This window comes from Vipera ursinii (genome assembly GCF_947247035.1).
Source record: "Vipera ursinii genome assembly, chromosome: Z".
Taxonomy (NCBI): domain Eukaryota; kingdom Metazoa; phylum Chordata; class Lepidosauria; order Squamata; family Viperidae; genus Vipera; species Vipera ursinii.
This window is the reverse complement of record NC_139517.1, coordinates 85,283,947-85,306,405: the sequence shown is the minus strand read 5'-3', so window position 1 is coordinate 85,306,405 and position 22,459 is coordinate 85,283,947. Positions and strand designations below refer to the sequence as shown.

Sequence of the window (22,459 nt, the reverse complement as noted above, 5' to 3'; positions counted from 1 at the left end):
GACCTCGTCTGGGGCCCGGGGAGAAGTTGCCTGCCAAGCCATTGTGTGGCAGTGATGCCAGAGGTGGCGGTTGCCCAGGCAGGCTCTGGTAAGCCAGGCAGCCAGAAAGAGCAGGGGATATGGCCTCTTTTACCTCGTTCAGGGGCCTGGGAGAAGTTGCCTGCCAAGCCTTGTGTGCACGGCAGCCCAGGCAGGCTCTGGTAAGCAAGACAGGGCCGAGGAGCAGCCAGCCAGCAAGAGCAGTGGATCTGGCCCCTTTTACCTCATCTGGGGCCTGGGGAGAAGTTGCCTGCCAAGTATTCCTGCCCACCTGCCCACGCTCTTCTCCCTGTCCCTGTCCGAGGCTTTCGTTGTTGTGAGCATTTCTTTTGAAGATTGGGGGGCTGTTTGGTCTTTATTCCCTTCCCATCTGCTGGGTGGTTGCAGCAGGTTTTGGTCTCTTCTGTTGTGCTTTGAGGTTACCACGAAGCACGTTTGTTTTTGGGGGAAATCCCCACTCCAGTTGCTAAGCTTGCTTAAAGCCTCTTCCTCACCGGAGCCACCCTTTGTCTGCAACCAGCCCCAACCTCTGTCTCACCTTGCCTTGCCCCATGGCAATGCCACCCTTGCCCTGCCCCCTCCCTCGCCTCACCTCACCCTGTAGGACAAGCCTCCTACCCATTGTCCCACTCACCAGAGAATCCCTGGATCTATTCCAATCCTGCCCTGCCCCCACAGGCATCCCTCCCCAGGAGCGACATCGAGGTGGCCACACCCACCCCAGCCACACCCAACCATACTCCCATGACTACCATAGCCATGCCCACTTGGTGGTCATGCCCACTCGGTGGCCATGCCCCCGACACCTGGCGATGCATAAGTGGGTTTTGGGTTGCAGTTTGGGCACTCGCTCTCAAAAAGGTTGGCCACCACTGCGCTATAATGTTAGAAGATTACTTTGAAGATGGTTGTTGTATATCTATTAAACTTTTATCAAACAGCCCTCTACTCTCCAGAAATGCTGAATATCTTATCTCTCTTAGCAAAAACCAGATATTTCAATTTATTAAAACTGAGAGCCAGTTTTGTCTCCAGTACCCTAATGTTGCAGCAACTACTCTTTTCAATCCAACAGGTGTTTGAGAGTTTATATGTCATTGTCAGTATAAAGAAGCATTGGGAGTTTATGCTGTGCTAAGATGGTATATGGAAATTCTACCACAGATTCACACAATTAAATAATTGGGGGTCAGTTCTGCTCAAGAAGCATGTGGAATGCTAATTAGAATCAGGTGATGCAATTAGTCTTTAGGTTGATGAATGCTATTGAACTATTTTTTTATACTGGTAGTGAACACTTAGTAGGTTTAAAACATTGGCTCAAACTTGTTACAAGGCACAAACAGGAATTTATATGAAGAAGAAATTGCTAGAAACTGTGCAAACAAAACTTTTGCAGTCATTTTTAGCTGCTCCCAATGGAATTCCAAATGCCCACTTAAGATTCAAGACAGGTCAGAGACTGGGAGATGATAATATACAGACTTCATTATATTTCTTTCCAAATGGACTGACCCCCTTAATTTTAATAAATTTGTCATGGAGATAGACAATGGAGCATAGGTTAGCTTCATATGGGCTCTTTCTATACTATTTTTAATGTCAGTAGGCTATGATCAAGCCAAACAATTAATTATACAAAGAATAATAAATGTAAAAGGTTGTTCCATCATGACAGAATGCAGATAAACAGTGATACATGAGAACCAGTGTGTTATCTTCAAAACATAATATATCTACTGCTTAGTAAGCTAGAAAAAGGTAGGATAGACAACATCACCACCAGATGGATTTATAGCTGGCTGACAAACCATATTCAGTGATAGTCCTCAGTGGTACTACATCCACATGGAGAGAAGCAAGAAGTGGGGTACAACAAGGGCCCATCTTAGGCCCAGTACTCTTCAATATCTTCATAAATGACTTAGGTGAGGGAATGGGGGGGATCATCAAATTTTCAGATACCACTAAACTGGCACGAATAGCCAACATCCCAGAAAACAAGCTCAGGATCCAAAAAGATTTTGACAAACTTGAACAATGGGCCCTATCCAACAAAATGAGTTTTAATGTGGAGGAAAGCAAAGTTTTACATTTAGGCAAGACAAAGGTATAAACAGGGCCTTTTTTTGTCATAGAACCCTCAGAACGGAGTTCCGGCACATTTTTTTAATGGAACCTTGTAGGTAGGCAAGATGGGTTGTATGACATGTGTGAGTTCCGGCACCTTTTTCTTTTACAAAAAAGCACTGGGTATAAGATTAGGTGAGACCTGGCTCAAAAACAGTAACTGTGAGAGGGACCTTGGAGTCCTAGTGTACGATCACTTGACTATGAGCCAGAAGTATGGAGCAGCAGCTAATAAAGCTAATACAATGCTGGGTTGTATCAACAGAGGCATAGAATGAAGATCACGTGAAGTATTAGTCCTCTTTATAAAACTCTAGTAAGGCCACACCTGGAATACTACAACCAGTTTTGGTCACCATACTACAAAAACGATGTTGAGACTTTGGAAAAAGTTCAGAGAAGAACAAGTAGAATGATCAAAGGCCTGGAGACTAAAACATATGAAGAACAGCTGCAGGACTTGGGTTTGGGTAGTCTAAAGAAAAGAAGAAACAGGGGTGACATGATAGCAATATTCCAGTATTTGAGGGGCTGCCACAAAGAAGAGGGCATCAAACTATTTTCCAAAGCACCAGAGTACAGGACAAGAAACAATAGTTGGAAACTGATCAAGGAGAGAAGCAACCTGGAATTAAAGAGAAACTTCCTAACAGGGAGGACAATTAACCAGTAGAACAGCTTGCCTTCAGAAGTTGTGGGCACTCCATCCCTGGAGATTTTTAAGAAGAAACTACTAGACAGTCACTTGTCTGAAGTGGTATAGGTTCTCCTGCTTGAGCAGAAGGCTGGACTAAAAGACCTTCCTATTCTATTCTATTCTATTCTATTCTATTCTATTCTATTCTATTCTATTCTATTCTATTCTATTCTATTCTATTCTATTCTATTCTATTCTATTCTATTCTATTCTATTCTATTCTATTCTATTCTATTCTATTCTATTCTATTCTGTTTAGAATAGCATTTTTTAAACGTAGATGCAATGTTCTTCCATTACCACTACTCCAAGTCAAGTACAGTAAAATCTGCATAGTGAAGTACATCTATCTGTGTGGTAATAAGGAAGTTGAAACCAACTTGGACATATTACATTGCAAATTTTGTAGAGACATAATTTTGTAGAGACATAATTTCTATTTTGCCTCTAATAGATAAATTACCAGTGAGATTAGACAAATTTTATATCAGTTATATTCTCCAAGATTTAAAATCTATTACCTGTGAAAATTTTGTATTGTTGCAATGAAAATAAGACAAAAATCATTAAAATACTGTTTTAGAAAGTTTTCACTTTTACACTGAATATCACTTTTAGATAGTTGTTCTTTTTGTGTATACATTGCTAGGGATATTTATATTATTTTTTAATTTTTAATTTATCATTATTTAGGTAATTAATGTATTGATACAGTAATAGATGTATAAATTTAATACCTATATGTGATGTCTCTTTTAGTAATATATTGCATCAATTTGTTTCATTTTGTTACTGTTATTTGCTGATCATTGACCTAATAAATAAATGCTCCTAATATTTCTATCACTACAAAAACTATTATTACCAAATAAGTGTTAGTCACATTTGTTTATTCTGAAATAAAAATACTTTTTTGGTAATGGAATTTCTAATACTTACATTTCTCTATGTCAAGCAGATATTATTTTAAATTTCCGAACTACATATGTCAGCAAGTCTGGCCAAGTAATATTTGAAGCAAGATCTATTTGTATCCACTATGTGACTACCTGGTTTATCATTGATTTAATAGCTGCACTCCCTTTTGATCTTCTTTATGCTTTCAACGTCAATGTGGTAAGTATAGCTTTATGAAACTACTAAAATAACTATTACAGTATTCACCTCAAGAAATCCTTTTTGTGAATGAATGAATGAATGTATTAGTCTATGGAGGCAAATAAAAACTACACGAACCACTTCTTTATGCATGTGCATATTGTGTACATCTTATTCTTGAGTGTTGTATTTTTTCTATTCCAGATAAAATACTAGTGTTATCTGTTCTCTTTGAAATACTCAATAAACAGTCAAGAGGGGAAAACACAGTGAAAATAAAGTTAAAGCCATCTAAACAGAAAGATGAAACCATTGAAAGCTTTGAGTAAGGTATACAGATAGTCCTTAACTTATGAATGTAATTCAGCCCAGAAATACAGTCATAAATTGTGCTCATGTCCAATTTTACAATCTTTTTTTCTGGTTGTTCACTTCTTAAATGAACACCATGGCTGTTAAGCAAATCCATTGTCCATAATAGGAGTTTTTTTTACTGAAAACCATCAAAAGTTAATGCCCATTTCTGGCAAGAATATTCATAATTGTGAGCCCATAACAGCAGGATACTATAAACGGTTGTAAATATGGGTCAGTTGACTTTAACTAAAATTCAATCACATGACTGCAGGGGGTGTGTGCAACTATCAAATCTTCAAATCTGGATCATACCTTTTTGGAGGGGTGTGTCATTACTTTGCCTAGGTAACATAAGTCATAAGGTCATAAGTCAAGGACTGCCTATTTCTAATGGATACATTACATTTTTAAGCATCATGCAAACCAAAAATATATTTTGATGGATTGAACTCAAGTTACCGTAGTTACATCCATGTATGTATTGAATTATTTAATAGTGAAAATAATTTATTTTCTTACATTAAAATAAAAAAACAGAAACACAATATCTAATTTTCTGTGAATTACACAAATTCATTTTCCTTAATAATTTAGTCCCTGCTCACGATGGTCTCACTAACTCATCATAATGGGGGAGGGGTTTGTACCTGGGAGGGATGAGTAAATAAGCAACTTGTGTGTGGCAAGTGACTCAAAAGGGACCTTTTTTAAAAAATCCCATTTATATCCCGCCCTTCTCCGAAGACTCAGGGCGGCTTACAATCTAAAGCATAAATCAATGTGCTTAGCAATATACTTTCCTTTGGCTGCAAAGGCAACAGGGAGAAACATACATTTAGACTGGCAAGATTCTGTTAATGTAATCTTGCAATAAAGTAAAGTTAGTTCATCTGGGCCTGCAAGTCTGAAAGAACATTTCTCAAGAAATTGGAAGGGTCCCTTCTGAGACATTTGCCACTCCATATTCCTTTTGCAACCTAAGCTTATCTTGCTGTGGCTCTTTCCCTTGTCTCCCATGTTATTCCCAGTTCCATTACAACAGGTGGCAATGCAGCAAGAAATTTGCAAACAGCCTTTTAAGATGCCCAGAAGTTCATCATTCTGGCATGCAGGAGAGGATTTAATTCCATCTTTAAAAACTCGTTTCTACTCACCAACATTTAGAAAATCAATAAAATGCATTTATTTTGTCAGGCTTTTAATTGCTTAATAACTTTAGTCACAGCAACAGCACCTAATTACCTCAACTGATCTCAGAAAAGTTAATCAGATCTGTTTAGTATTTTGACTGCAACCACCAGAAAATCCCAGAACCATTTATTGATTTGGGAAGTTAAAAAGCAAAGGAAACAACAGAAAACTATTTCCTTATTGTTGCTAGGAAAACTATTTGTATACTCATCAAGAACTTAGATTAACTCAAAAGACTGTACTTTAAGTATCATGTCTTAATTTTAATGTCTCTGGGTGTGTGTGTGTGTGTGTGTGTGTGTATAGATATGGGTATATATTCATGTTCTGTTTTGTTCAGTTGATGATGATAGCCACTTTCAAAACTGAAGGAAATAAATCAAATAAGTAAAATATTTTGGGGGGAGAAATGTCAGTGCAGCCAGAGTATCATGAGCTATAGGCTGACATATGTCTAATTTTGCAAAGATCAAATTGATTTACCCCATTAATTTTCAAATTTTTACTGAAGTTATACATTCATTTTTTTCCCTTAAGGCTCACTTAGGTGGCAAAACCTAGCCAACTTCAAGTGATCTGAAAATGTTAAGTAATGTTTGATAGTAACTGTAAGAAAAAAAATTAATCACTTGCTTAATACTGGGATGGGACAGTAATTCCATGATTTAAGTAAATTGAGATACTGATGGGATGGGAGAAGAGGAGAGACAGATCCTGGAGGAAGGTAATGATAAAAAAATTCTGTATAAATGCCATGAAAATTCTATGAATGTTTCCATGCAATCACCAGGAGTTAAGCTCAGTTTAAAATAACCTTATTTAATTTGGTTGAGTATTGACCCAAAGTCACCCAAAAAATTTTCATGCCTAAGGCAGGACTAGATCTCACAGTATCCTAGTTTCTAGGCTAGCGCCTTAACTTCTTGATTAAGTAAAATAGCCTTTTCGAGAATGGATAAGTTACATGTTTCCAACAGCCAAGTTTAATGTCTAAAATAAATTTACTCCCAATTTTTCAGTATAATTTTATGCTTGTTTTTATCATAATAAAGATTTGAGCAGATCAGTATAAGTCTTTTGGCCATTCCCAATGCCTGGTGCAATGATAATTCCTCATGGATAATCTGAGTCAAGAGTTTGAGTATATAATTTAACATGTTTGCATCTGGATAATTTCCAATGAATTTATTCCAGTATTTTAATATATATATAATCTTTCAAATAAGAAACCATCCTAGTGCCTCAGAAGCCACCAATATCTCTGACCTATTTTAAGCTATTAAAACATGCTTAACTTGAAATACTGTCACTAGAAAGGCAAATTTGAAGTTGGGAAAAATCCTTAAAATAATACTTACATAATTATTTATTTAATGTAACTATTACCTATTCTACCCATACTTCCAATTTATTTATGTATTTGTCACATTTCTATTCCACCCATCTCCCTCAACAAGGAATTCTGGGAAATATATAATAAAATGTTAAAATATAAAACAGTAAACATTTAAGAGGAGGCAAGAATGATCAAAATTAGTTGAAGATGAGTGGAGGGCTTTCAGGGGACTAACCAACCTATGGCTACATGCTTCCCTGAGTTCCCCACATAAAACCACAGAGCCTTGTTTTAACTTTTTTTTTGAAGGCCAGGAGAGTGTGGACCTGTCTCACTTCAAGGGGATTCCACAGAGCATGGGCAACAACAGAGAAAGCTCTCTTCCTAAATATTTATATGTTTCATTATCAAAACACAATCTGCACCACAGTGAGGCCAAAAGGCTTCTCTCTTCCTGCACTCATAGCAATAAAACACCGATATGTTGATCCAGGAACTTGATCCTATGACCAATAATGGGGATAAATTACTTTATAACATTCTACTAGTACTTCCCATGTAAAATTAAGCAGAGTTTATTAATATAAAATTTCCCTTTCAAGATCTGCACAGTTTGGATCAGGCATAAAGGGTAATACCTCCTGTGTGGAAAAAAAAAGGTAAAGATGATTCTTGCTCCATGAGGTCAAATGATCAACACTTATCATTCTCCCCTGCTGTTTTCATTTAAAGAACACAGTTGCATTTTTATGGATATTGAAAGTTAGAAAAGTCACTGGTGTCTGAAGCAGATTTTCAGAGCATGTCTTCATTTAATGATTTCTTAAAAAATTCTATTCTTTCATTTTATTGTAAAGTTTTCATACTGTGAGCTGTCCAGAATCATTAAGAGTCAGGTGGCATTCAAATTTAACAAATTATTATTGTTGCATATTGTTAGATGTCTTGTAAGCAGATTTGTGGGTCTGACACCACTCTGACAGAGATAAAGGCTCCGGTAAGAGCAAAGGAGGAGGACTCTGTGTGCATATACATTGTGACTGGTGTGGCAACAGCAGATTAGTTTACACGTATTGTTCCCCAGATGTGGAACTGATGACTGTCATATGTAGGCCTTTTTATTTGCCTAGAGAAATTACTGTGGTAATTATTACAGCTGTTTATGTTCCACCTGATGCCAATGTCAGCACGGCACTTTCCAAGCTGTATGACGTCATCACCAGGCAGCAGCAAACTCACCCAGAGGGCGCTCTTGTCATGCCTGGGGACTTCAATCAAGCTTGTCTGAAGACAGTTCTCCCCAAGTTTATACAGTATGTGCAGGTTCCCACCAGAGGGAAAAACACTTTAGACCACGTGTACTCTAATCTGAAACAAGCATACAGAGCTTTCCCTCTCCCCCACCTGGGTACATCCAACCATCTTTCACTCCTGTTGTGCCCAAAGTATGTCCCTCTCAAGAAAAGAACTCAGGCAGTCACAAAAAGGGTCAAACCTGGCCAGTGGGTGCTCTCAGCCAGTTGCAGGACTGCTTTGAAACCACTGACTGGAGTGTATTTGAAGATCAAGACCTGAATGCATACACATATGCCGTACTCTCTTATATTAGAACATGCACTGATAGTGTAACAACATAAAAGTGCATTAGAGTTTATGGGAACTGTAAACCCTGGATGACTGCAGAGATACGAACACTCCTGAGAGCCTGGGATTCTGCCTTTAAGGCAGGGGACAGGGACACATACAGAGATGCCAGGGCAAATCTTAGAAGAGGCATTAGGATGGCGAAACAGCAATATAAACACAAGGTGGAGAACCACCTAGCAGACAACAATCCGAAGCAAGTGTGGCAGGGACTGCAGCACTTAACCAACTATAAGGGCAGTATGAGGAACATGGTTAACACCGATGCCTCATTAGCTGAGGAGCTGAATATCTTCTTCGCTGATTACGAGGTAAAAAGACCAGACCCCGTGATTTTCAACAACTCACCCTATCTGAAGACCAAGTGAGAACTGTATTGAAGGGGGTGAATCCCAGCAAAGCCGCAGGCCCGGATGGGGTGCTGAGGATAGTGGTTAAGAATTGTGCTGACCAATTAGCAGGGGTCCTGACAAGGATTTTTAACATCTCCTTGCAAACAGCATGTGTACCATCGTGCTTGAAAGCAGTACCATTGTTCCAATCCCCAAGAAAACTGCAGTTGAGTGCCTGAATGACTACAGACCTGTTGCATTAACGTCTGTAGTCATGAAATGCTTCGAAAGATTGGTTCTGCAACATCTCAGGACATGCCTCCCACTGGATTTCGATAAACATCAATTTGCCTACAGGGGGAACAGGTCGACAGACGATGCCATAGCTACTGCTTTACACTCTGTAGCAAGTCATCTTGAGAAACCTGGAAGCTATGTCAGGATGCTTTTTGTTGATTATAGCTCAGCTTTCAACACCAATTTGCCGAGCCCTCTCATCGAGAAGCTGACTGACTTGAAATTTTCCCCTTCCATCTGCAATTGGATTCAAGACTTTCTTAGGAATTGGTTACAAACAGTGAGGGTCGGGTCTGCTTTGTCCACCCCCCTGAAGCTTTGCACCGGCTTGCCAGAGGGCTGCGTGCTTAGCCCCTACCTGCACTCTTTGTATACATATGACTGTGTATCATCCGACCCATCTATTGCAATAATTAAGTTCACAGCTGATACTACCGTGGTGGGACTTATTACAGGTGTGGATGAGACAACATACAGGGCAGAGGTACAAAAACTATCCATATGGTGTTGTAACAACAACTTGCACCTGAACATCAGCAAGATGAAAGAGATGGTGCTAGACTTCCAGAGGAAAAAGGAGGAACCTGCCCCACTTTACATCGGGGAGGACTGTGTGGAGAGAGTTTCCTCCTTTAAATTTCTGGGAGTCTACCTCTGCAAAGATCTTACCTGGAAAGTTAATACAACCAAGGTGGCCAGAAAGGCCCAACAGAGACTTCGCTTTCTCAGGGTCTTGCGGAAGAACAGGGTAGAACAACGGCTTATGACCCTCTTTTACCAGTCTACTATAGAGAGTGTCCTCTCATATGGTATTGTGGTTTGGTATGCTGGTCTGACAGCCGCGGATAGTATTGTGTAGTGGGTCCAACGCAAGAGAGACGCCAGCCGGTGTGTGAGTTCAGCTCTTTATTGGAAGGGGAAGTGAACTGAGGAAGGAGGGCTACCTGGCCTCCTTATATACCTGGCCAGGTAAGCTAACAGCCAATGGGGTTGGCCCTAGGTTTCCCACCGAAACTGTCCAGGCCAATGCCCCCTGAGGGCTGTTGCTATGCAGATGCCTGCATACATAACACCCCTCCCCCCTTAGAGAAGACCCACATAACAACAACAACATGCAACTACTATAACTATGAGTATATATATATATATATATAAAACAGTGGTGTCCTTGTGTGAGGGTCACTTGCACACATAGTCCGACAGGTAGGCTGGTGTCCTGTGTGGACGGGTGGATCGTCTGGGTGTGCTTGGCCCCTGGGCTTGGACCGTGGGTTCCTGAGGCCTTTGTGCAGGGCTGCAAGGAGCCGGCATCAGGAAGTCCTCCTCCTCTGGTCCCTGCCCTGTGACGTCCTCAGCTGGGTTGACCCCTCCTGGAGTGTGGTCCTCCTGTTGATCATGTGCGTTGAGTTCAGGGACATGTGTGACGCGCTCAGGGGCGTGTGTGACGTGCTCAGGGACTCTTCCTCTGAGCTGATCGATGTGTCGCCTTATGCGTCTGTCCCCCTCCACCCCTACAATGTACGAAAGGGGTCCTGTTTTCCCGACCACTGTCCCCGGAACCCAAGGATGTCCAGCCCCATCGTTCCTTGCCCAGACCAGGTCCCCCAGGTTGAGGACCCTGTGTGTGGATGATGATGGCAATGGTGATGGTAGTGATGCTGGTGGTGATGGTGATGATGGTGATGTTGCCCTACCGGTTTCGGCTGCTACCCGGTCTGGGTGTAGGCGGTCCAGCTTGGTGATGAGGCGCCGTCCCCATCGCAGTTCTGCTGGGCTCTTGCCGGTAGCCACGCATGGTGTTGTGTGTTGGGCTAGTAAAAATTTGGCCAGTCTGTGGTGCCAGTCCCCGCTGATGATGCGCCGGAGTGCGTCTTTGGTCATCCTTACCATCCGTTCGGCCTGCCCATTGGTAGATGGATGGAAAGGCGTGGAGGTGGCATGCCTAATCCAGTTCGCCTTCAAGAACGCCTGGAAGTCAGCAGCAGTAAACTGAGGCCCATTATCAGACACAATTACGTCGGGGAGGCCGTGTGTGGCAAAGAGAGCTCTGAGCACCTGGATTGTCCTCCCCGAGGTCATGTTGGGGACAGGGACTACCTCTAACCACTTGGAGTGACTGTCCACCACTACTAAAAATAGTTGACCCTGGAATGGCCCCGCATAGTCAATGTGAATGCGGGACCATGGCGTGTGTGTGGCCTCCCACCGGTGTACTGGTGCATGTGGCACTTCTGGCCTGGATCTCTGGCACGTATAACAGGCCTTGACCCGATCCTCAACCTCCTTGTCCAACCCGGGCCACCAGAGGTAGCTCCTAGCCAGTGCCTTCATCCTGACCACCCCTGGGTGCCCTTCGTGTAAGGAGTCCAATACCCTGGCACGTAGTGCGGGTGGAATGATGACCCTGCTACCCCAAAGGAGGCACCCTTTGTGTGTGGAAATTTCATCGCGTCTAATGAAATAGGCCTGAAACTCTGGTCCCGGGGATTTGTCCTGCCACCCTGTGCAAACCCATGAGTGCACCCTGCCCATGATGTTGTCTGTGGCTGTGTGGCTGGCAATGTCCTTGGCAAGAACTGGGCACTCGGGTAGTTCCTGCAGGGCTAGGATCTGTGTGGCTGGTGCTGGGTCTGGGTCGTGTGTGTCTAGGGGGAGCCTACTTAGACCGTCTGCGTGGCCCATCTCCTTCCCTGGCTTGTGTACCAGCTTGCAATTGTATGCTGCAAGGAAGATGGACCACCGGAGCATCCTGGGGGACAGAATCTGGGGGGTTTGCCTGTCTATGGTGAACAGGCCCAGGAGTGGTTTGTGGTCCGTGAAGACAGTGAACTCCCTGCCATATAAGTAATTGTGGAATTTCTTGATTCCTGCCACGATTGCCAGGGCTTCTTTGTCTATTTGGGCGTAGTTTCTTTCTGCTCCAGACAGTGTCCTAGAATAGTATGCTATGGGGACTTGTGCCCCGTTGGGCTCAAGGTGGCTTAGGACAGCGCCCACACCATAAGGGGATGCATCGCAGGCGATACAAATGGGCTTGGACTCGATGAAATGGGTTACTGTGGACTTGTCCGACAGCAATGCCTTCAGGGCCTTGAAGCTCTGATCATGGGTGGCTGTCCAGGCCCATGTTGCCTGTTTGTCTAGCAGCCTGTGGAGCAGTTCAGCGATGGCTGCCTTGTGTGGGAGGAATGTATGGTAGAAATTCAGCAGACCCAGGAATGCCTGAAGCTCTGCTTTGTTCTTGGGTGTGGGTGCTAGTTTGATGGCCCTCACCTTGGATTCTGTGGGGTGGATTCCCCTGGCGTCTACTCTGATCCCCGAAAATTCTGTGGAAGGAACGCCTATGCTGCATTTTTCCTTTTTGAGTTTGAGGCCAGCTGTGCGCAGCCTTGCCAGCACTTCCCTAAGCCTCCCTGCCAGTTCCTCTGCTGATGCTCCTGCGATCAGGATGTCATCAAAATAGGGGCAGACTCCTGGAATGCCCTTGAGTGTCTTTTCCATAACCTCCTGGAAAATGCCGGGAGCAACGCTGACTCCAAACTGCAGCCTGTTCACCCGGAACGCCCCCCTATGGGTTACTATGGTTTGGATGTCAGCTGTTTCCCTAGTGACCGTGAGTTGCTGGTACGCCTGTGCAAGATCGAGCCTTGCAAAAATGGCGCCGCCTTGGAGGGAAGCGAGAACGTGGCTGACCGCGGGAACCGGGTAAGCGTGCGGGTTTAGGGCGCGGTTCACCGAGCACTTATAGTCGGCGCAGATCCTTATTTCCCCGTTGGATTTGAGGGGGGTCATGATGGGGGTTTCCCACTCCCCTCCATCTACAGGCTCTAAGATTCCCTGGGCCACCAACTTGTCTAGTTCGCGCTCGATTTTGTGTTTGAGCGCAAACGGGACTCGCCGCGGCCGGACCCTAACGGGGGAGACGTTCGAGTTAATCTTGAACGATATGGGGGCCCCGGTGTACTTGCCTAATGACCTGTCGAAGACGTCGGCGAACTCCCGGCAAACGGCCTCAATGGAGTCCCCCTGGATCCGATGGATCCCGGATACTGAGATTCCCAGGGCCTCAAACCAGTCCAGCCCGACCAGGCTGGCTCTGCGGCCCTCTACCACTACAACGTCCAGGTGCCCTTCGCGACCCTTAAACCCCACTGAAATGGTGGCCTCCCCCTTCACCTTGACCGGTGAATTCTGAAAATCGGTCAGGGTTAATTTAGTAGGCCGTAATTTAATCCGTTGCTTGCTCCGGCTAATTATGTGGTTAAGGGTCTCATCCGAAATAATCGAGACTGCTGATCCAGAGTCAAGCTCCATGCTGCAAGGGACACCTTGCAAACGGATTGTTAATCTAATTTTGGGTTTGAGCAGCCGGTGGCTACCCGTGTGGTTAATGGCCAGCCGGCTCTCGACATAGCCAATTTTTGTTTTGGTGGGGGCCCCAGTACCTTCGAACAGCGGTTCCTCCGACTGCAGCTCGTGGATCTCCTCTCGGGGGCGGCGGCTACGGCAGACGGCAGCTATGTGGCCTGTTTTCTTGCAGGCCCGGCACGTGGCGGACCGGAACTTGCAGAGGCTGCGCATGTGGTTCCCACCACACCCTGCGCACCTCTGGGGAACGGCAGTGTTGCTGGGAGGCCTGGGCCTGTCTGGGCGTCTGGCTCGCTGGTCGGGGGTCGACTTCCACTGGAGGAGGTCGATGCTCAGGTCGTCCTCCTCTGTGGCCCCTTGCTGGTGGACGCTGGTTGCCTGGTTGCCGGGCCGGGTTCCCTGGCAGGCTTGGACGGCCCCGCAGGCCGCTTCGTGGGCTAGGATGGCGTCCTCGGCTTCCTGGAGAGAGACCTCCTCTCTTTCGAACAGGCGCTCCTGCAACCGCCTGTCGCGTAGGCCGCAAATCAGCCGGTCCCGTAGTCGCTCCTCCAAATTTGTAAACCTGCAAGCGACGGCAGCTTCCCATAGGGCGGCGAGGAAGTCGGCGCCAGTCTCGTTGGGGCGCTGGTCCCTTTTCTCGAATTGTGACCGTGCGGCCACCTTGTAGCGCCAGGGCCTGAAATGTGCTTTGAGCCTGGCCACGAGGTCTCGGTACGCGACGGTGTTGATGGCCTCCAGGGGGAACAGGTTCGTGGCGACTTCCAGCAGCGCTGGTCCCCCAAGGCAGAGCAGGGCAGCCGCCTTTGCACCGTCCTCCGATATCTGATTGAACCGCATGTACAGTTCAACGTGAGCCAGGTAACGGGTCCAGGTTTCGGGGGGGCAGGTCTTGAATTTGCGGGGTTGTCCGGCTCTAGCCATGGCGGCAGTTGGTCGTGGATGTGGCGCTTGGCATTGCCGGTTCAGCTGGCGGTCATGGGGGGAAGAAGGAAAAATGCCTTTCCCTTCAGCTCACGGAGCGTTTTCCCAGTGACTTCAGCTCTTGGTCGGCAGCAATCCCACCTTCGTCGCCACTATTGTGTAGTGGGTCCGACGCAAGAGAGACGCCAGCCGGTGTATGAGTTCAGCTCTTTATTGGAAGGGGAAGTGAACTGAGGAATGAGGGCTACCTGGCCTCCTTATATACCTGGCCAGGTAAGCTAACAGCCAATGGGGTTGGCCCTAGGTTTCCCGCCGAAACTGTCCAGGCCAACGCCCCCTGAGGGCTGTTGCTATGCAGATGCCTGCATACATAACAGATAGGAAAGCATTACAGAGGGTGGTGAGCACAGCACAAGACATTGTGGGCTGTCCCCTGACACCACTGGATGACATCACCAGGACTCGTTGCCTTGGAAGAGTGAAGAAAATTCTCAGGGATGACTCACACCCTGGACGGTATCTCTTTACTCTCCTACCATCGGGTAGGAGATATAGGAGTATAGTCAGCTGTACCAACAGGCTGAAGAACAGCTTTTATCTATGGGCTGTTAGGCTTTTGAACGGGAAATAATTTTATAAACTTTATGCATGATAGACTTGCGAGGCCAGTGCATTGTGCAATTAGCTCATATGGTGTAATAAGATGGAGGGTTTGTGTCACTGTAAGTTGGGGGTGGGGGCACGAAGGGAGGCTTAGCCAATCTCAATGTATACATGGTTGTACTTTGAGAATAAAGGTTCATTCATTCATTCATTTATATTGGGAGGCAGTGGGAGAGAGAGAGAAACTATTCACTGCTTTTACCCTTCTTGATTTATTTGCCTTTATAGAATGTGCTGATTCTGCTAATAGTGGAGGGGTTTCATTGTTTTGTGTTTTGCCCTTTCTGAGTCAGAATGTAATTTTATCCGATTTTCCTGATATAAAAGTATGAAACATTATTTTCAATGCAATCCTTGGTTGAGGAAGATTACCTTGCTTACTGACTGCCTCATTCAACAACTATTTGAAGTTAGAATCACCTCAGTGACATGATTTCTCTTTTTTAACATTTTATTAAGATGTAAAGTAAAATACAAAATACAAAGCAATTATGAGGATACAATGGGAAGGAAAAAGGGAGAAATAAGTGAGGAAAGGGAAAGAAAAAGAGAGAGATTGAATTCCAACTTCCCCTGTTGCAGTAGAATAAAGCATTAAGGTCAAGCCTTAACTTTTTATTTTTTCACAATAGGAAAAACTAGCCATTTTTGTAACAACAAATCAATCTAATCAGTGAAACCCAAAATCAAAGTTTTATTCTTTTCCACCTCAAGCACAAAGTCTAGAAGCGGTCTCCATGTAGAAAGGAAGGTTCTTGTATTCTTTAATCAAAACAGTCATTTTTGCCATCTCAGCCGAGTCCATCAGCTTTGGTAGCCAGTCATCCATAGTGGGAATCAAAATGTCCTTCCATTTTTTTGTGCATACAGTAGTTTTGCTGCCGTCAACATATATACGATCAAAGTTCCAAATCATTTTTTGCAAGACTTTTTCCATTAAACCCAAAATAAAAGTTTCTGGTTTCATGCTTATTTTTACTTTAAGGATTTTCTGTATCAAAATGTGAATCCTTCTGCAATATTTCTTTTTTTTAATCACATGTCCACCATGAATGATAAAAAGTCCCTTCTTTACATTTACATTTCCAATATTTCATCTGAAGTACCATTATACATTCTAAATAACTTGCTTGGTGCTAAATACCAGCAATACATCATCTTGTAGAAATTTTCTTTTAAGTTGTGATTCAATGTAAATTTTAAACTTTTCATTCACATATTCTCCCATTGTTTCAGCATCACATTATAACCAAAATTCCTTGCCTACTGTATCATACAATGTTTTACATGTTAACTCAATTCAATTTCAATAGCATTCTTTAAATCATCATCATCATCATCATCATCATCATCATCAACAACAACAACAACAACATCATCATCAGGGCTTTTTTTCTCATAGAACGCTCAGAACGGATTTCCGGCACCTTTTTTGGATGGAACCTTGTAGGGTAGGCAAGGCGGGTTGTATGACATGTGTGAGTTCCGGCACCTTTTTCTTTTACAAAAAAAGCACTGATAATAATAATAATAATATAAAGTTGGAAGGGACCTTGGAGGTCATCTAGTCCAACCCTCTGACCAGGGAGGAAACCCTATACCATTTCAGACAAATGGCTGTCCAATATATTCATCACTACCACACAATAATGTTTCCAATTCATTTTTAATGAAGTCAAACCCAAAGCACTTTTAATCTAGTTTAAATATTTATTTCAGTTGTTGGTAGGTAAACCAATGACAAGCATAACCCTCTGATTCTAACTCTTCCCTCAATTTAAGAATAGGGTCAACTGAGTTGAAAAGTATTATTTTACCGTAGGTCCACCAGTCCCATTTCACAACCATTTCTTTTCTTAAAAAAGCTTCCTGTGGGGATACCCAAAGAGGCATGATTTCATTTATTTTCTGCTACTTATTGTTAGATGTTCTCTTTCCTTCTTAGAGTGAACATGAACACAGCATGAATCTTGTTTTGAATGTGGTGAATAGGAAGCTGATTTAGAGTGACGGATATGATTTCTAGATGAGCTCGATAGGTAATCTTCTCCAATCAATGATTGCTTCCATATTCAACAAGCAGCATCCAAACCATAACAACATGGAAAGAAAACAATAAGCATACAGTGACATTATCGCACAAAAATCACTCATTAGATATTTGTATTTCAATGGATGATGCAAATGCATAGTTATGGTATTTGAAGGATGATAACACACCCTTTTTATAAATGGCCTTTTTTGTGACAGTCATCTACAAAGCCCCACTCCTTCTCTATTTCAAAACTGAACTCTAATCTGTGGTCTTTTTACAAGATCCGTGCAATGTTACCTATTTTATTCCCTTTTATTTAATCCTTTGTTCATGTCCCTCCATATAAATTAAAAATCCTGAAGTTAATAGAATAGGTTCTTGCCTGTAAAACTACAGTATGCTATGATGGCTGGCACTGCCTGCTATTAGTTGCTTTTGTCTTAGGTCATTTTTGCTTGAAAAGTTTAACCTAACTGATCAAACTTGATGAACCGGAAAATGAAGTTCAGCAGGTCTTGTATTTGTGAGCATATCAAATCCAGCCAGGCACAAGAGACAAATGCTGACTCTTCCTCTTCTTATCTTGTCAAATATATGGTTGTGAAAACGTGCTTCTCAATGTGTTTCAAAACTTACAAGAAGTGACAGAACAATGAAGGCAAAGAAAAAGATTTGGGAATGAATAAAAAGAAATTAGACTTGATTTATTACAGTCATTTACAAAATTGCCATCATTATGTTTAGAAGCTGAGGGTTTTAGTTTGGTCTACTGCAGAAATAATGAAAATTAAATTAACCTTATTTAAGTATATAGAGTCTCATCTTACCGCTAGATTTGCTTCTCTTCCTTTTCTATTGCATCTTTTAGATTATAATGTAATATAATCTAACACCAGCTGCCTGCAATTAGTGCAGGTTCGAGTCCCACCAGGCTCAAGGTTGACTCAGCCTTCCATCCTTCCGAGGAAGGTAAAATGAGGACCCAGATTGTTGGGAGCAATTAAGCTGACTTTGTAATAATGCCGCTTGGGGGGGGGCAGGAAAAAGCCCTAATAAGCAGGCATATACATAGAATTAAGGCTATTGCTAAGCACATTGGATTGTGCTTAAATTGTAAGCCGCCCTGAGTCTTTGGAGAAGGGCGGGATATAAATGGGATTAAAATAAAAAAAATAAAAATCTATCTTTTGAATAGCAGACAAGCTGTTTTAGTGTATGTAAAAGGAGATGGGCAACCTACCCATAGTTACATCCCACCATCCCCCACATTTTTGCTTTATTATATTGGTGGGGTATCTTCACCTTAGAGGTCCCTGTGACCATATTTGCAAAAATCTTCAATACTGTTTTCCACCAAATTGAGGAAAACTGTATAGTGTACCATGACCCATGAAATAAGATTACCATCATTGCCTTAAATGAAAGTCACAAATCAGGTGAAAAAAAAATATGATGCAGCTCTATATGTACTAATCTGCCACTTACCAGCATCTTTGGAAACAGAAGGTCTCCAAAGAAGGAAAGTAATGTAAGCTTAGCCCATCAAAAGATTCTTCCATTTTTATTTATGTATAAAAATTCAGGATGTTATGCTGAGGACAGTCTCTGTATCTTTTTTCAAATTGTACTAAGTGTACATAAATTTGTGTATGTATTCAGAACAAAGCAAGAACAATTGGGATCAGAATTGTTTTCTTGCCACTAAGGAATGGTACGTCATCAGTAGCAGTTCCTCACTCTTTCTTCAATGACTACATTAACCCACTTTTTTTTGTTTTTTTAATGCAATAATATTTACATTTCCCCTTAGTTTTGGTATTGTTTAAAAGAAGCAAGTAGAAGGCATTCATGCTATAAAAAGACAATATAAATTTTTATATATAGTTGATGTTCATCCTAAATGATAATACATGCCTGACTGAAAATAAGTAGGGCAGTTTTATTCCATTTGGAAATGCATCTCTAACATGATCTCATTTTCTTGCATGTTTAGGTATCAATTGTTCACCTCCTTAAGACTGTACGTTTACTGCGCCTTTTACGTCTACTTCAAAAATTGGATCGTTATTCCCAGCACAGTACAATTGTTCTGACACTGCTGATGTCTATGTTTGCATTGCTGGCTCACTGGATGGCCTGTATTTGGTATGTCATTGGAAAGAAGGAAATGGAAAGAAAACCACTGACATGGGACATAGGTAAAGATGAGCTTTTCAACATTGAAAATTGAAAAACTGCACTCTAAAGATAGAAAATTACAGTTTTGCATAAACATGTGCATGTTATTAAAGGCATACTGTAACCTCATTGATTTTCTGGTAGAGTTGAGTAGGCCCCCTAATCATGCAACATTTCAGGCTTTCAGTAAGAACAGAGATACTCAGATCAATATACCTAATGTGCTCCTACAGTCCTCTAAGTAGGTACACAATTGTTTGAGCTTTAGAGACAGAAATTGCAGCCATTCCCATCTATGCACTCTGCATTAGTCTAAAGCAGCTTTGTACTGTATCTCCAACATATTCTTCATTTTCAGGAAATATTGCTTTATCTGAGCTCTGGGTTTCTGGTCCTAAGCAGATCTATTGAGAGAAATAATATTTTGCTGATCCTCATTAATACTATATTGAGGTTGGGGAAAATGAAGATAGTTACAGATTGTATTCAAAGAAGAACTGACTTCAGGGCCAGTTATGGGGCAGAAATAGCATTGGTTGCACTTGTTGATGAGCTCTGGTGAGAGTGGGATAGGGATAGTGCATCTGCCTTTGCTCTCCTGGACAGCTCAACAGCCTTCAATATCTTCAGCCCTGGTATCCATTTTGGTCAGATGTGGGGCTTGGAGTTGGGTGGTGTCGTCTTCTGCTGGTTTGACTCCTTTCTTCATGGCTGGTCCCAATCAATGTTGATAGGGAATGAGAGGTTCAGTTCACTTCTTGGGACATGCCACAGGGTTCAGTATTCTCTCCACTTTTTTTTAACGTCTACATGAAGCTGCTGGTTGAGATCCTCCATCACCATGGGATGAAGTACCATCAGTTTGCTGATGATAGTCAGGTTCAAATCTCCACCCCACCAGTGACATAAATGAAGCTGTCACTGCCCTCTCATGGAGCCTGAAGGTTGTGGGATGGGAGACAACAGGCTTTGACTGAACCCTGGCAAGACTGAGTGGCTGAGTGGGGAACTTTAGGATCTTGGACTTTAATATCTTTAGTTCTAGATGGGGTTGCACTACCCCAGATGGAAGCAGTGTGGAACTTGGGCTTCTCCTGGATTTGCAACTCCTGCTCAAAACGCAGGTGGCACTTGTGGCAATAGACTCTTTGTGCAACTTTGCATTGTGCATCAAATGCACCTTTTCCCAGATCAGGAGTCCCTCCATTCAGTCAGTCAAGCCCTGGTCATTTCATGCTTGGATTATTGCAATGTGCTGTACATGGAACTGCCTTTGAATAGAATTCAGAAACTACCACTGAGGCAGAATCAGCGATACAAACAGTTCTTGGAGCTCCTAAAAGAGCCCATGTCGTACCACTGTTCTGTGAGCTGCACTGGTTGCCAGTTTGTTTCTTGGTCCAGTTCAAGGTATTGGTTCTTACCTTTAAAGCCGTTCATGGCATAGGTCCAGGATATCTGAGGCATAGTCTCATACCAATGGGTTTGGCCCCACCCTATCTGTGTCAGCAGAAGGAGTATGCTGTGTACCTCATTGGTTAAGGAATTACAGCTGGCAGAATCCAGGAGAAGAGCCTTTTCTTCCATGAGTCCTATCCTCTGGAATATCATGTCCCTGAAGTGAAATACACACCCATCCTTTTGTCTTTTCTGAAGATCTGGCTTTGCTAACTGGCACTGGGCCCAATGAGGGCATGTGATTCTGGAAGTAGTTAATGGACTGGTAAAACCCCTTCTTTTACACATACACATCTTGCTCCCTTTCATCTATCCTTCTCTATTTTAACTCAATTTTAGTGTTAGTATTTATTGTTTTAATGTTTAAAATATTTTATCTTGTTTTAATTGATCGTAAGAGGTGGGTGACATATAAGTAATAAAAATAAATAATAAACTATAAATAATAAGTCTATTTTAAAATAATGTAATCTTGGAAATTAATTGATTGATAATGTGCCATTAAGTAAGGTATCAGCTCTTAGCAAGCACAAGGAGTTTCTTCAGGTGGATCTGTCCTCATCTTTGTCCAACAACTTTTTCTTCTAACACTGAAACCATTGTCACTGTGATTGCACTCATCCAACTTGCTGCAGGTCATTCTTTCCTTCTCTTTCCCAGCATTATAGGCTTTTTCAAAGAGCTAGATCTTTGCATAATGCATTTCAAGTATATGTCTACGGAGACTGTCAGTCATCCAGGTCAACATTGTCTCACATGTGGTTTTTCAAAAAGAAACTGGACTGTTTTTCCCTGAGAAAGAAGACATTTTGCTTCTCATCAGTTCCGGCAGGATGGGGGAAGGGGGGAGGTTGGAAGGATCATATTTCTTCCCAGTCAACTGGTCATTAGCATTCTCCCTGAGAACTCTTGAGCCACTTGGGGATTTATGTGTGCCCTCAGGGTCATCTGTGTCAAAGTGCAAGTGGGAGTGGAATCTTCTTGAAACTGCTAAAAAGGCTGTACTATAGACAGGAGATAGGTGGTGTCTTATCCCTCCCGCTTTGTTGAGAGAAGGTTGTTCAATGTTAATATAAATGGCCTCTTTTACCCCTCTTTCTGATCAATGGTCCTTTCTATCCAGAATGTGGGCTTTGCTGTCTTCAAAAGTATTTGTCTTTCAAATTCAGATGGACTGCTGAATCTTGTCCTGATGTTGTGCTATGCGTTTGTGAAGTAGTTCTTCTGTTTCACCAATGTGCAGATCTACATGTCTCATTGCATTTTATTGCATATACAGTATCATATTGCTCAGTCTCTGTCTGGGTTTTTTATCCTTGGTGTGGACAAGCTTCTGTTTCAAGTATAATTTGAGTATGTTAATATGGTCTTCAATTGAGAACTCTGGGTTAATTTATTTGATTATTTGTTTTTTTAAATTTTATTTGCTCTTGCTGATATTTTAAGGAGTCTTCTGCAATAATCAAATCAAAAGTGTTGATACTCTTTCTGTCCTGCTTCTTCAAAGTTCCAACTTTCACTTCTGTAGTGTGTCCAGGCAAAAGCATTGCACCCATCATTCTAAACTTTATGAGTAAAGACACCTGGATATCTTTTCCAAGCCCTTTGTAGCTACTCTACAAAGTGCTAGTCTATAGGGTGTATTTTATTATTACTGCTTACTGCTAATAGTTTATCATAAAAGGAAAAAGAGGTCCACAATTTCAGAGCAATTG

General features: G+C 42.5%; 1 protein-coding gene across 1 annotated transcript in view; it reads left to right on the top strand.

Annotated features, from left to right (window-relative positions):
• KCNH8 (potassium voltage-gated channel subfamily H member 8) overlaps window positions 1-22,459 on the top strand; it is a gene marked incomplete at both ends in the record, with an annotated part of 243,408 nt that overhangs the window by 153,816 nt on the left and 67,133 nt on the right. The window contains 2 exons of the mRNA XM_083379020.1: window positions 3,825-3,982; window positions 19,102-19,306. Coding sequence (XP_083235146.1) covers window positions 3,825-3,982; window positions 19,102-19,306 — 363 coding nt within the window. The remainder of the gene's footprint in view (window positions 1-3,824; window positions 3,983-19,101; window positions 19,307-22,459) is intronic.